Below are 15,869 nucleotides of genomic sequence, written 5' to 3'. Positions count from 1 at the left end.
CACTCTGCTTCTCCTATTCTCTGGCCACAGGCTACCAATCATGCTAAACTGTTTGGTGGTTTGGAAGTGTGTAGTAGGAGCAGGTCACTTTGACTTGAGACTAAATGACACTCCGGCATGAAAGCACTGTACCACTTATTTTGAGATTAACAACTATGTAATCAGAATGACTTGCTACAAAACCCTAACCTGCTGTTATTGATAGAGTGGACATTTATATATTAAATTACCTTAAGCAAAGGATTGTACAGAAGCCTATTAACACTGGATTTGATCAGTAAAAATTGCTCGTCACTGGACCATGTGAATGTTTCTGCACATCAACAAATCCTCAGAAACAATTAGGAACTATTTACAATACACTGGTGGTTAGTATTTTTTTAAATCCACTAAGGAGTAGGGGCGTCCTACACACCGCTATGGGCACTGTCAAGCCTGAATCACGGCCTGCAAGATAAAATGCTTCTAGATCTCCTCATGCAGGATTAAAATCAACTCAAGCAAAAAGCTAGAATTAATTGGGTGTGTGCAGGGAAGTTAATGAATTACTGAAAGAAACAGATTCCAGCCCCTAAAACTATGAGCAGGCCACAGGATAATAGCATAGGGTTCCCGGGATTGCTATTCCAGCGTATGGACTGAATTGTAACTACAGGCCTCCCAATGCCTCCTAGGAAGAGGTTCTGGGCTACTGGAGCCTTGTAAATTTAATCTATTATCTCCTCCCCTGTGCCACCCTATCCTCAGTGGACAACTCTAGGGTGACTGCAGGAACAATGTGGAGGTTACGTGGTGCAGAAAGCCTTGTATGGATCTTGGCAAATTTCACCATTAGAGAAATTTCAAACAGAAGAATTAGGAAATTAATTAGGGGTTAAAGTTTGCGCAGAGCCTTCTGTGTGTGAAGTGCAATTTAGGTGCTAAGCATTGTTATTACCATTATTGGGAGAACAGTCCCTTGAGCACTGGGATACATAATCTGTTTTAGGACTGTCCCCAAAGGTATGGCTAAAGTCAACTGGTACAGCAAAAGCTGTTTGTGGATGATTTGGTACTCTCTCTTTTTAGGTACCTTCTGGCTAGACAATAGAGGAAAACAACATACATTTGGGATTGGGAAGCCATCAACCAATACAGTTCAAATAAAACCGAAAGAGCAATCGGCAAGAATAGCAGAAGGAAACCTGAACAGGGCCACAATTTTGGTTTTAAATTGTGAAGTCATGGTAACTGAGTAGGATATTTTTTAAAGTGACTGTTTAGTGGTCATGGAAGGTCCAAGATAGATAGCACTGGGCAATGTACCCCCCACAGCCTATTCAGACAGACAGATAGAGAGACACCGCATAGGCATAATCAATTCTCAAATACCAGTGCCCCTTCACCTACCCATGTGTCTGAACCCTGACCCTCTCTAGGAATAAGGAAACTGCTCAGTCTCTTTGCCTGTTCAACTCTTAGTCCCTCTGCTGAAACTGCCAACAAGGGTGGTACTGGTGCCAATTTCATGATGTAGGCACCTGTCTACTGAGAACTGGACAAATATCACCAGCTAATTTTACATAGATCACTGAACAGCAGACAGATGGTAATGACTTCAGTCACAACCAGCCTGGGTTATATTCAAAACAGCCAACTACAGGTAAACAGTCCTATATCTTTGGAATAATCCCCTGACTCATCCAATTTAACCATCTGAGGAAGACTGGACAATTGCCTGGAAAACCAATCAGCTTCATGGCACAGTTCCCAGTGATAGCCCACTGATGATTTTTAATAAGTACATTAGGCCATATAATGTAACCTTGAAGCTATGTATGAATTTTTAATAGAGGCTCATAATTGTAAATATTTTTCTATCCTCTAGAAACAGACTAAATTACCTCTCTGTTTTTCCAGTGTAGCTTGTGGTTATTTTCTGGCTTACTGGATGTCAAGTCTAAATTAAAGGCCTTACCCCACAAGCCCTCCCTCACTCAAGTATTTCTTGCTCACAATAGGAGCTCTAAGGATTTTCAGAAGTAGGCCTTAAACCATTAACAAATGATGTATTGGTCTCTCTGGACTGGTAGGGAGTGCAAACTCTCCAGAACGGATGCTCAGATGCTGAGCACTGAGCAGCTAGAGTGTGCCCTGAGGATGGGTGGAAGGACCTTTGTAACAACCCTTTGTAACAACCCTAATGCTTGGAGTGGAGCTGTTCAGCTCCACAAAGAATCCATGCACACTTTCACCGATATGGGCTCTGCAGGGGAAACAGGCAAATCCTCCTGAGCCTCAGAAGTTATTAATCAATTAAAAGCTGAGAAAAAATGCTTATGTCTATCATTCAAGTGCAGTACAACTGTGAAGTGACTGTGTAAAGTGGCATTATGGGAATCCATATTTACTGTCTCTCAATTATTTCCAGATTAAGTAGGCACAGTTTACAAATATAAACAAGGTACAGGGGATTTTGGGGGGGGGGGGGGAAGAGAGCACATTTCTCTAACTGCCAGCTTGTCAAACTCAGTCTAGATTCTGACAGTCAAGCTGGTTGTTTCATTTTCAGACATTATCACTAGTAATAAAGACTGTGCAGACCAAATAATGCCCTGAGTGAACCTGTATAGCCCCCATGCATTCAGATTATGTTCTCAGTGACACCTGTGTAAACCCATTTTCTTCAGTGAGTTTACACAGGTATAGCTCATTAGAAATTAGTAAGCAATCCTGTAGATTATGAACAGAAAGGAGTAGAATCCATCATATTGCCTCTTAACTGCATCAGCTCTGTCAGGGCTAACAGGGCAAAAAAACCCAAATACATAGTTTTGCTAGTCATGTACGCAAATACACACAGGAATGGATCTGTTGAAAAAAAAAAAAAAAGAGGCTACTTTTGCATAATTACTTTTTAGACTAGAACCACACATTAAATTAAACGGGGGGTGGAATTAATCACATCAATAATTTTTAACAAAATTTGTTTTTAAACCTAACATATATTTCATTAGTCTATGAAATAGCAGTGATTTTTAAGGAAAAATATTAATCATGTCCAGACTGGATCCCATGCTTTTTTTACAGGATAAATTCACAGAGAGGTTAATTACACAGCTTCACCACTAATTTACAAAGGGAGGTATAATACTTTTAGTGATGCAACTCTCCTTAAAGTCAGAAATCCTCACTTTGAAACAGTGGCAGTCAGTGTCTCTATGTGGCATAGGTGTTGGCATAATCCCTGAATCGATAATCCATAGATTGAGACTGAATTACCAGTGTAGTCCGGTGACAGCTGAAAGCAAAACTAGCCCATTAAGGTTTAATCAGAGTCAATTTTCAAGAGCAGCTAAAGATTGCATAATATGTGATTAAACACAGGCTGGGCATGTCTATCCTGCCTAAACTTACTTGTCATTTATATGAACAATGAAATTCCTACAATCCCTAGCAGATCAAAAGTTTACTTGGTAAGAATATATGACTTTCCCCACCAGGTCAGATCAGTGGTCCATCAAGGCCAGTATCCTGTCTCTGGCTTTCTCTAGTACCAGATGCTTCAGAGGAAGGTTCACAAAAAAACAAACAAACCCCACCACTATCTGTAATGGACAACTTGCCCACAGTTTCTTCCTAACTCCAGTCAGTGGTCGTCTTATACCCTGATGCATCCATTATATCCATTTTCATGTTTTAATTAGATCCTCTGTCTCTGAGCATATTCTCATTATCCTAATAAAAAGGTCTTATTTTTCTGAATCCTACCACGATGAGCTTAATCCAGCAGAGGGCAACAAAAATTATTAGGGGGCTGGAGCACATGATTTATGAGGAAAGGCTGAGGGGACTGGGATTATTTACTCTGCAGAAGAGAAGAACGAGGGTGGTTTTGATAGCTGTTTCAACAACCTGAAAGGGGGTTCCAGAGAGGATGGATCTAGACTGTTCTCAGTGGTAGCAGATGACAGAACAAGGAGTAATGGTGTCAAGTTGCGGGGGGGGGAGGAGGTTTAGGTTGGGTATTAGGAAAAACTTTTTCACTAGGAGGGTGGTGAAGCACTGGAATGGGTTACCTAGGGAGGTGATGGAATCTCCTTCCTTAGAGGTTTTTAAGGTCAGGCTTGACAAAGCCCTGGCTGGGATGATTTAGTTGGGGATTGGTTCTGCTTTGAGCGGGGGTTGGACTAGATGACCTCCTGAGGTCCCTTCCAACCCAGATAGCTTATAGAATCAGACTCTATGCTATCTGGCCACAATAGCTTCCACAGGCTAGTTGTAGATTGCAGTAGAAAGATTTCCTTTCATTCATTTTGAATTTGCTGCCTTTCAGCTTCATTGAATGTGCCTTTGCTCTTGCATTATGAGAATATGAAAACGGAGGGCCCCATTTCCCTTCTCCATGCCATTCATTATTTCGTGTCTCTCAATCAGATCCCCATGGTTAAAAGTGTCTGAGTGCAGAGCTCAGCTGTGCCAATCCTATCTGGGTGCATACTGCAGGTGGGGATATAAGGTTTCCAGGAAACTTCTCCCCCCTTTGCATGTCCTCACTGAGACTAGATATAATGGCAGTACATTTCCGTGCCCTAAACTCATTGACTGCTCCAAGTGAACAACTCTATCCGCACTAGCCTCCCCCAAGTGAATGGGAAAAGCAATCATTGTCTCAGTCTACCTCGTAAAGAGCCAGTGGATCTGGCTTAATATGGGAAGGGAACACATGCTGCAACCTCAAAGAGGGTGGGGTACTAGGTAGACTCCCCCATGCTCCAGGAATTATTGCCACTCCATAGGTTGCCACCGGGATTTCCAGCTCTGCACTACCACTTGTGCTGGGCTGTGTGCCTTCAAGGCACAATCAACTCCTTAGAGTCATAATACCTACTTGCCTACATCTGGGCACACAACTCCCATTAACTTACCGTAGGGGTTATGTCAAAGATCAAGTGTTACACGGGAAGAAAGAGCCATTGGAGTTTATTTTCTCAATGGTACAGGCTTTCAAAATCAGCAAAAGTACAAAAATACATACTTGTGCTGATCCTGTTCACGCTAAATGCAACAGCCAGAATTCTTCGTAGTTCAATAGGAACAGGAGCAGGCTTACTGTGTTTACCTGATAAACCACGCAAGTTCTAAGGGACCATACAGTCCATTAAGAAAACAAACACCAAAAAGCATGTGTTATAAATATGAAAGTATGACCCTGATTGGGATATCACTTGCACTGGTATAAATCATGAGTAATTCCATTAACGTCCATGGAGTTGCATTAAATCAGTACGCATGAGACAGAATCAAGCACTGTATTTACTCAAGTAAATAATATACCTTTAAAAATCACTTTCAATTATATTACTTAATTTAGTACAAGATCACCAGTGAAATGTGAACAAGCTCAATTTTCAGAAAAAACACAGGTTTTATAGTTGTTTATAAAAGATTTTTCTTCCTTTTCTATTATGATAAAATAAAGGAAACACACAAGCCGTGAATTCACATTGTGGCTGGAACTGGTGCTCCATCTGATTGTTGCTTCTGAAAATTTTGTGGCAGGTTACCATTTTTGGTAATACTTTTGCAATTTTGCGACAGATGAGGACTATTTATACAAAATCATAACTTTCTTTTCATAACCACATCGCAGGTATTTACTGTGAGCTCCATGCTCTTCTGATCCAGTGTACCATAATGTTTTGATTTGGAAAGCAGGGTGCATTGTAAATTCTAGTGAGAATACTGAATGCAATATATATATATTGCAGATAGTGTAATCGACTTGAGTTCTACTACTGTGTACTTCCAAACCTTACAGAGCAATATTTTATTCATTAGTCTCTACATATTTTCCCACTCCTGAAACAGCACCTGATTATCTTCAAAACAGCTGTACACTAGAAATCTTCCTGATTATACTTCACAACTTTCTTCTACAAAATTGCCCTTTTAATTTTTGGGAAAATTAAAGCCATGCTATCAATTTAGTTTTATGTTGCTATTCACCAGGTTATTCCCCTTTCCCAAAACTATTCATCAGCTTATTCCCCTCCCCCAAAATCTGTAAATTCACTACTATTCTGAAAACAGCCATCTAAAATTTAGAAACCATTTCATAGCTATCATGGCCTTTTTAATGAAAACGTCTATTTTTGTGTACAAAAACTGCCAAACTCGCAATGCACACTAACCAGACATATGTTTTTGGTTTTGTATTTGTTTTATTAAGTTAGTTGATCGTTAATGACTGGCACCAGCCTGACTTGCATGGGAGACCTGATTCCTCCATTTATCCACAGAACGGATACAGAATGGGTAATCGCTTTCCCACCCCCAGTTTTACATGAGGTTCAATCCCATACTTGTAGGGCCACTTCTAAATGTAAGATGGCAGTTTGTCTCTATGCTCATTCAGACTCTCCTGTTTCTCAAAACTAGCATTAACTAGCACAGTTGTTGGCAGTGTTTGGATCCATATTAGGCTTGATCCAATTCCTATTAAAGTATTTTCCATTCAGTTTTATAGGAGCTGGAGCGAACCCATTTTTAGGAAATCATCCAAAAAAAATATACATCTTTCCCATTTTGCCTCTGTATGCAGAATTTTTCATAAATTGTTATTGTGGCAAAGCTGGCATATGCCAGAAAATTTCAAAAACTATGGCTAGCTTCCTGGGTCTGATTCTAATCTCACTTAAACTAGTGAAAATCAGAAATAACTCCCTTGAGTTTGGGTATATAAAATTAAAGTCATAATGCCTGGGAAATAAGTTCTTGGGCCTTGTTTGGAGCTGCAAGAGCTATGGACGGTGAATAAGCTTCAGCATTGACTATTATGCTGTTTGTCAGCATGCGACATAACTTTGACATTACTGAAACATATTGTACTTTTTCCCTGTGAATACTGATGTCCTCTGTGACACTTGTTTACTATGCATTCATTGGTGAATGACCCACTTTTAAGATGTGAATCACATTTAGCATAAATATTTATCAGCAAAGACCAGAATACAAGGAAAAACATGATTGAGGATGTAAATATTTTAATGATTAATCATCTGCTATTACTCCGAGTTCTGCCAAAGAATCAAACCTCTACATTTATATGCATTACTTTATGCTAAAAGCGACTCTTGCCAGTTCAGGTAAAGGTAACTTTTGCAACTAAAGACACCTTCTTAAAAAATTAAAGTATTTTTCATGTATTACTTATAAGCTTTATAACATTAAAACCACTCACCTTTGAGTTTTAAAGTTAGCTACTAGAAGAAACAAGCCATCTAGTCCCCATACTTTAAAATATTCACCAAAAATACATTTTTCAACCTGAACTCTGGGTTTTACTTTCACCTGCAAACCCTAAACTATTTACATTTGTAGTTGAGAGGTGAAAAGGAGGACAGAATTCTCTTTTGCTTCCTGTTAGAATTTTTAAAAAACCAATAACATGTTTTTAATTATTCTGTATTTACACAATAAGCTGCAAATATAAAATCTCCATGAACTGTATATTGGTTACAGATTCAGCATTCCAATACTTTGCTTAAAGTATATTTTACATGCTTAATAACTGTGTGTTCAAAACAGAATAACGAAGTCTTGTTCACAGCACATCCCTCTGAAAGAAACCTGCAGAAGAGTAATCTGTCTTTAGGAGAGTCAAACTGCAAAAGACCATCTGCATAAATTATCTTCACCCATGCTTTAACAAGATTAACTTTATTTACACCTAATGTCCTAAGCCTAGCTTATAGAAAGCCCACTCCACAAGGTAAAAAACATCTAAAATAAACAAAAATTGATTAAAGGTGCTCTGTGTGTTTTTCTTGTACGGTAAAGTCATGCATGCGTGCATATTATTTGGTATGTGCATGGAGTGTTTTAGCTTGATGTAGATGTATCAAATGTATGAAGAAGGTATGTCAGGGCAGGAGCAAAGTATTTCACAGAACAAGCCTACATAAAGCCCTCATTCAAACCTGATGGGTAGAAGCCCCATGACTGTCTTGGTCAGCCTGGTGCATCAGCAGAGATGCTGTGTCACTTCTTTTTCCCAAGCCTATATTTTAAATCCCCTAATTCCAGGAAAAAGTAAAAACTGGATTTATCTGGATCTTTATGGGTTTTGGTCCCTATCTCCCAAATTATACCATCAAAAGAGAGAACATACTGTCTAGCTTCTCCTGTAGCGCCAGAAAAAAAAACCCTGGCATCCCAATACTTCCTGGCACAATAGTGCCATAAAAACCAAGATTCAGCACCTCAAGCCAGCTAAATATTGTTCTAAAGAAAAGGCAAAAATTGAGGCATTTCAGTTAAAAATTGACAGGGTCCAATACCCAATTTGTATTTTCCCCTAGTACTGTTGGAGCAGATGCAGGAGGGTCCAGATTTGTCAGTGAAGTAGGAGTAGCTATGCTGGTTTCTGTTTAGATTGTACATATAGGATCTGGGGGCCAAAAATTGCCAAAATCCAGCTGGATCCAGGTGTCAGATACATATTTTTGAAGCCCCATTATGCCAGTATATGGTGGGCTCAAAATATTGAGAGAGTAGTAGGAGCAGCTAAACCCATTCTGTGTTAAACAGTGGAACTTGGGAGGTGGGGGCTAAAAATTAGCAGGATCCAACAGTGTTCAGGTGATGGATCTGAGTCTTTGCATTGTTATGCTGATATTTTTGGCACACTCAGTATAGCTGAACTGGTTCTATGTAGTGGAATTTGGGCTATTACTGCCTACTTGTGTCAGGACCCACATACTGGACTTAGGGATCTATGGCACTTCTGCTCCAGAGTCCAGATTCTTTTGGTGCAGTAGAAGCAGCTAGACTTGCTCTTTATTTTGAGGGCACAATCTGGGGATCAAAAATCAGCAGTATTTGGCAGGATCTAAGTAGATCCAGCTTTTTGCTCTCCTCGCTCCCACTGATATAGCTTCTCCTCAGACTCTGAGGGACAGTCTTTTTGGGAGGGGGGAGCAGGAGGGGGTCTTTTCACATTATCTTTCGTCGATAACAAAATCAGGATCATTACTTTGGTTTGCTTTTTAAACGCACAAAGCCTACCTAGTTCTCCCCACAGACAGACACACAGGCAGACTGACAGACAGGAGGGACCGTGCACAGTAACCATACCCCCAAATCCAGGACGCAGCCTGTTGTCATAACCATCCAGGAGACTGTTCAGGATGCTTGTAAAATTCTCCGGCCATAATTTCTCCTCCTTTTTGATCTGCCCCGGGGGCTCGGTGACGCTGCCAGGGGAACAGACAAGCCATTATCATTGTAGATGCGAACTTGGGGGTGGGGGGGTAGGATCAGCCAGGGGTCAGGATGGGTTTTCTTCAACCCCCACCCCCCCTTCCTCCGTCCCCTGCCCCGGGTCAGACTCACGGTCCAAAGCCAGCGCGCCGGGGATCAATCAACGGGCAGGTGGCCTGGAGCCGCTGGCTCGGGGGGACTCACCAGGTCGCCAGGCACAGGAAGTGCAGGAGAGTGATGCAGAGACCCGAGGACATCGCGATCACTAGCTCCTTGGCAGAGACCATCTTTGCATGCCATTCTTCAAGCCTGGCCGCGTGCCCCGTCACTCAGCGCCTGGCCCGGAGGGGAGACCCCGGCCGCCGGCGGGGGAGGGGGCGGCCCGCCCCAGAGGAACCAGCGCGGGGGGGACCCTGCTTGCTCGCGCCGCTGGTCTCCCGGCCGCGCTACCTCTCGCGGCTGCCGCGTCGCCGGGCGCTCTGCACATCCAGGCGGCTGGGCGAGGCTGCCCGAGCCGCTAACTCGCGAGGGGGCAACAGGCTCCCGTCCCCCAGCCCCGCTCCTCCCTTCGTCCCGCCCCCCCGCTAGTCCCTCGCAAGAGGGGGTTCGGCTCGATCACATGGAGCCGGGCGCTGCGGCTCGCCTGGTTGTTTGCCCCGCTCCATTGCGAGCGCCAGAGGAGAGGGAGGATCCAACGTGGCAACTACGAGGCAGAAACCGGGGGTGGATGGGTGGGTAGGGAGGGTCTCCTCCCTCCCTTGCGTCCCTTCACCCCACCGCTCTGGGGTGGGTGGGAAAAGGTTAAAGCCTCGCTTCCCTGCCAAGTGTTAATTTTATACTGGGGAGGGGAGGGGCACAGCCACTAATTGGCGAGAGAAAATGTCACTTTAGCAAGAAGCCCATTGATTACCAAGAATAGGCTGTTTGAGGACACCGCCCTTTCCCCCAGCACTTCCACCTCCATCTAAACACACACACACCCCCATTCCCTTTTGGGGCATTATTATACCTTGTTGCCTGCTGGTGACAAATACTTTCACTTCTTTGAAACACTGTATCCCAGAATGACGCAGACTTGCTGGGAGACTTCCCCCTCTCTTCCCCTGGTGGCTCTCTCCCCAGCTGTCCTGGTGATGATCATGGTGATGAAGTCTTCATTTGTCTTGACTGTCTTTTCTTTCTTAGGAAGGGGTGGGGGAGAAACAAACCCACCAGCCACAAAGAAATGAAAGCCTGGCGCATGTATTTCCTGGGTGTGGGAGGTTTGAAAGAAGAAGACTTTTTTTTCCCCATGTAGATCGTGGTATAAAATAAGGGGAGGGGGGAGAGAATTGTAGCTGCAGTGTTAAAAACAGTGCACACCCAAAATGGATGCAATCGAGCTAATTACCCTTGGATAGAAACACGGAGATGCTACACAGAGAGAGCAGATAGCTTGCACATTCAAGAGCTGGTTGTTTTGTGGTTGGTTGGTTTTGTTTTTGTTTCCTCATAGTGATGAAACCAGCTGTGATGACCCAAATAATTTCCATTATATTAAGTCCAAGGGATTATGCACCAATTACAGAGAGCTCCTTTTTGAAATGTTACTACTCAATCAGAGACTATTTAGGTTACAAGGTTTCTTCCTCCCTCTCCCCCCCCCCATTTCTTTTTTCTCAGTCACACTAAAAGTGTTTACTATGAACATCGACTTGTTCTTCTGATCCAGTGTACTGTACAGTTGTTTGTATTTGGAAACTAGAGTGCATATAAATCTTAATGAGGATTCTGAATTTCATTGTGCTGGAGTATATAAAGCAGGTATTGTAATTGACTCAACTACTGTTGTACTGCCAAGCCTGCCAGAAAAGGGCTTTATTTGTTACTTGCAACAGATTCTACAACCATTGAAATGGCACCTGATTATCTTCAAAACTGCTCTCCACTCGAAATCTTCCTGACTGTACTTCAGAATTTGCTCCAAGGAAGGTGCCCTTTTCTTACTCCTTTGAAAAACAATTAAAGCTGTGCTAAATAGATTTCAAGCACATGCTGCTGTTTATCTTTCAAAAGACTCCATCTAGGCAGGCCCTATTTAGGGTTGTGCAAATTCTTAGTCTGCTTTCTGGCAGTTTCAAAGGGGAAATGCAAGAAGCTTCCCTTTGGGATTTTTTCCCTATACTGTATTTTGTATGTTATTTAATATGTAGTACACATTGTAAATTAAATTAATTATTATTACACGTTAGAAAAAACTGAAATCAGGGCCTTATTATGCTAGAGGCAGTACATACAAATAGTAAGAGACAGTTCCTGCCATGAAGAGCTCACAATCTAAATAGACAAGACAGAGCAGAGATTGGGAGAAAGGAAGGATTATTATTCCCATTTTACAGATGAAAACAGAACCCAGAAAATTTGAGTGATTTGACCACGGTCATACAGGATATTTGCATCAGAGCAAGGAATTTAACTCAGATCTTCTGAGTTCCTCTCCAGGTCTTTAACCACAAGCTCATCCTTCCTCCTAAGGCACAACAAAAATCTGTGTGTAAAGATGCAGTATTCAATGGGCCTAGGTTTGCCCTCACTCATAATTCCCACTTCATTCATGGCACTTACACCAGGAATGAAGTCACTCCAATATATTTTACTCTGAAGTGTGATATTAACAAGAGCACTTTATAATATCACTTATTTTAACACACACTTCTTCAACATCCTGTAACAGTGATGGGGAATCCCTTTTAGTGCAAATGCAAAATAACGCCAATGTTGTTGACTTAAATTGGGTTTCTGTGGTTCCTGACAGCAGTGAAAATGTGGTTGTTTAAGCAGGTGAACTGTGAGCTTTGTGCACAAGCCCTGCTAAAGCCACAATCTCAGCTGGAACAAGACTTATGACAGTGGTCACTGCTAGGGATTGCCAATTTTTGGCCAACCAAAAAAAAAAATTTCTCAAACAATAAAAGACTTGTGGACCTCCATTCCCAGTCTCCATCCTACAGCTTCCAATGTTGTCTCTCCTCCATCCAAGTCTTTGCTTCTTACATTCACTTAAACCTTTAAGTTAATTTTTACCAGGGAGTTTTGCTGGCATTAGGCCCATTGCCAGCCTCTTTCACCCACCACCTACCCGCTCCATTGGGCAACTGGCTCCATGGAAGGAGCAAGGACAGCACAGTTCCTGTGCACAAGGATTGCGCTGGTACTCTGCCCTCACACAAGGTAGCTATTTTTATAGTTTCCTGGGCACCCACGCAGGGGCAGCTCATGTTTTTGTCCTCAGTGGTAGAGGGGGATTGGAAGTCAAATCCTGGGCATCCCTGGAAAATCTTGCAGGATAATCTGGTCATTTGAGGATAGACAGAAATGACTTTCTCAGTATAATGCAGACCCTATCACAGAGGCATCTCGGTTTCATTTAGCCTGAGTTGGGGGGACACGGTTAGGATGAGGAATCAGGGAAACAACTTCTCAGTACACCATGTTCCCCTTTGAGGGCTGCTAAGTTATAATTCAAAATGTATCATAAATTTCTGTTGCCCAGAGCAACAGTAACAATCCCTCTGCAGCTTTTCACACTGCGGGAGGGTAAGGGGAGATGGCTGACAGCTTCAAGATAGCAGCAATTCTTCAGGGATAAGCTCATGCTACAGCTGCCTTACTAAATCTGAAGGTGAGTGCAGATGGGCTGAGAATTAGCCTTATTCTTCTTGCACACCTATGCATTCTGGTAGAACTTCCTGCCCCCGCCCCAGCTTTTCTACTCTGCCACTGGCCCTGGCTCCCAGAGGGGATGATAGAACAGCAGTACAGAAAGGATACCCAGCTGTAGGGATTGAGATGCTCTTGGGGCGTACACAGCACATAATGAGTATAACCCCAGGAGTAGAGTTCAACCTTCGATGGAAACCTTAGACCCAATTCTTGCATTATGGAGTATTGCCACTCTCGTGGTTTTAGTGCAAGTCTCACAATGGTTGATATTTTTTCTTAAAGCCTCAGCTTCTGGAAGCAAATGATTACATGAGAATCTGAGCTTTCCTTAAAACAGAGAAAAAGAAAGTTTCTATCCCTCATTGTTGCAGAGAAGAGCCTGAAACTCTGAGCTGAGTCCCTCCTGCAGCCTCAAAAACCAGAAGGCAAATCAAAAGAACACAATATTATTATTAATTAATTATTATTATTATTTTATTATTATTAATAATAATAAATCTCACTACTTTAGTGGGGGCTTACTGGTGATTCTTGAACCATTGGGGCTGGCCATACTGGTTATGGCCCATTTATGGTGCTATAATGTGAACTCTCTGTTTGCCAGTGGTGGGTTAGCAAAGCCAGGCACTGTCTCTGGAACAAGGATGGAGGCACCTGTTCAGCGAATAACAGAACTACATCTATTTATTACTGGAAGAGGGTACAAAGGCAGCTCACCTCTTGCTGGTATCAGAATACTTTCCCTTTCACCCTGAGACTAGGGCCTTTTCCATCTGGGCGAAGCCATATCCTGAAGGGGCTGTATCTCTGGGTGTGCCATGACAAAAGAAACACCCCCTCGCCCCGGTAACATAGTAATCCTGTTACAATGCCCTGATGGCATCAAGGGACCATAAAGGCAATGGAGCTGGTCCTGGTGTAAAGAAATTCTTCTGTGCCACCCCCTCCACTGATCCACATGATATGGTGGGCTGCAGTCAGCAGGAAAGGGAAGTAGCCTCAGTCTGGTTATGCACAGCTGCTGGCATATTCCTTGTGGTCTGAAGCTGCTTAAAATGTGGGGAGACACAAAAATATGTTAAAGCCACCATTTCCTCTCTCCAGTCCCAAGCAGAGCTCAGTCTGAACTGATAATCAGACCCATTACATCTAAATGTCCTGGCTACCGGGGATTCAAAACCTGTAAAGTTTAGCAAAGCAGCAAGTGTAGCAGCTGTGCTGAATAATTTAGATGCCTTATTTTAATATTTATAAATGTTTACTGGTCTTGAAAAGTAAAGTAGGTAGATGTGTTGTGATTTTAATTATTAAAAAGAAACATAGAAATCCACCTGCATATAAATGGATATGGTCCATCAAATATACTAAAACCAAATCTTCTTTTGAATTACACCATCATTGTTCTAAAGGACAACAGACTCATTTAATAATGCCATGAATGCTTTGACACTAGATGTAAAAATACTTCATCTTTTTTTCGAAAGAAAAAAACATTTGAAGAGTCTGCAATGCAAACAGACCCTATAAGTCAGACTTTTGTAGCGGCCCAATGAACAGGAAAGAACTGAGCAGTTTAGCTTTTACAGCTGAACTCATGTAATCCCAGTGGCAAAGACTAAACATGCCACAGGAGTCATACCCTACTTTCTCAGACCACACACAAGCCAGTCTGCTCTTCATTAGCGCCTGGTGGTTGCTGTTTGGAGTGGCACTGCACACATTTCTAAAAGGAAGTGAAAGGTACTTGTAATGTCATTGCCAAAAGAAAAATGGCAGAGGAGCAATCTTGTCTTAAAGTGTGCCGGGGAGGAGGGGGCGGAGAGGTTGGACAGGATCATACTTGGCGCATCTAGCCCACTCAGCTGCGGCAGCTGCACTTCGATTTTCAGTGTGCTAGCTTGATCCGAGCTAGCGCAGGTACATCTACCCAAGCTGGAAAATGCACCTCCAGCTCCAATGTATTCATACCCTTAGAGGCATTGACCGTAAAGGTATCAGACTGAGAAAATATTGAAAAGGTGAACAGACGGAGGCAAAACACAAAATGAAGGAACATTTCGTGTTAGTTCATCACGTAATAAACCTGTGACAGGATCCCCCCAGGTTGCCACATGGAACTGGGGTATCACTGAGCCCTCTGACCCCCCAGCTTGGGCTTCCTTTCACACTGTACTACTGTGACAAGCTGCAAAGCCCTCCAGCCTTCACTTTCACCAGCATACATACAGGTAGGGACACACACAGCTGCAGTTACATGCAGGCTCTCTGACCAGCCCCGCATAGGAAGGATACAGCTAAGGCAACTCCCAGCTCCCCAGACACGCAGCCCTTCTGGAGTATAAACCCAAAATTATACTGTCTTGTGCTGCACAGGGAACTGTACAGTGTAAGCTCATAAAGTTCACTCCCTCCCTCAATGTGGAGAGGAATATGCAACAACCTTTGCCCCTTGCGTTAAGATTCCCATATACATCACTCCAACTCACTGGTTTAGATAAAACGAGTGTATTAACTACAAAAGATAGGTTTTAAATTATTATAAGTGATAGCAAACAGATCAAAGCAGATTACCTAGCAAATAAACAAAAAACGCAAACTAAACTTGATATACTAAATAGATTGGATATGAATTAGCAGATTCTCACCCTAAGAGATTATACAAGCAGGCTTCAGATTCTTAAGGGGCAAGCTGCACTAGCTTACAGCTTGGAATCCCAAGGTGTTTCATACACAGGCTAGAAATCCCTTTAGCTTGGGTCCAGCACTTCCCCCAGTTCAATCTTTGTTCCTTGGGTGTTTCCAGGAGTCTTCTTGTGTGGGGAGTGAAGAACACCAGATGATGTCTCTCCCTCCCTTATATAGCTTTTGCATATGGTGTGAACTCTTGTTCCAAAGCTTAGTTCCCAGATCAGTCTGTGGAAAAA

General features: G+C 42.6%; 1 protein-coding gene across 2 annotated transcripts in view; it reads right to left on the bottom strand.

Moving 5' to 3' along the window:
- LOC311520254 (gamma-aminobutyric acid receptor subunit alpha-2) overlaps positions 1–9,976 on the bottom strand; it is a 356,749-nt gene extending 346,773 nt beyond the window's left edge. For both annotated transcript variants that reach the window (XM_084627589.1, XM_084627590.1), the window contains exons 1-2: positions 9,448–9,976; positions 9,118–9,236 (exon numbers count right to left, since the gene is read on the bottom strand). In XM_084627589.1, coding sequence (XP_084483715.1) covers positions 9,118–9,236; positions 9,448–9,530 — 202 coding nt within the window. In that variant the 5' untranslated portion in view covers positions 9,531–9,976. The remainder of the gene's footprint in view (positions 1–9,117; positions 9,237–9,447) is intronic.
- Positions 9,977–15,869: the final 5,893 nt, after the last annotated feature.

Source organism: Lepidochelys olivacea (assembly GCF_965140295.1).
Source record: "Lepidochelys olivacea isolate rLepOli2 genome assembly, chromosome: 4".
Classification (NCBI taxonomy): Eukaryota; Metazoa; Chordata; order Testudines; family Cheloniidae; genus Lepidochelys; species Lepidochelys olivacea.
The sequence above is the reverse complement of the archived record's forward strand: the minus strand, read 5'-3'. Positions and strand labels throughout refer to the sequence as shown.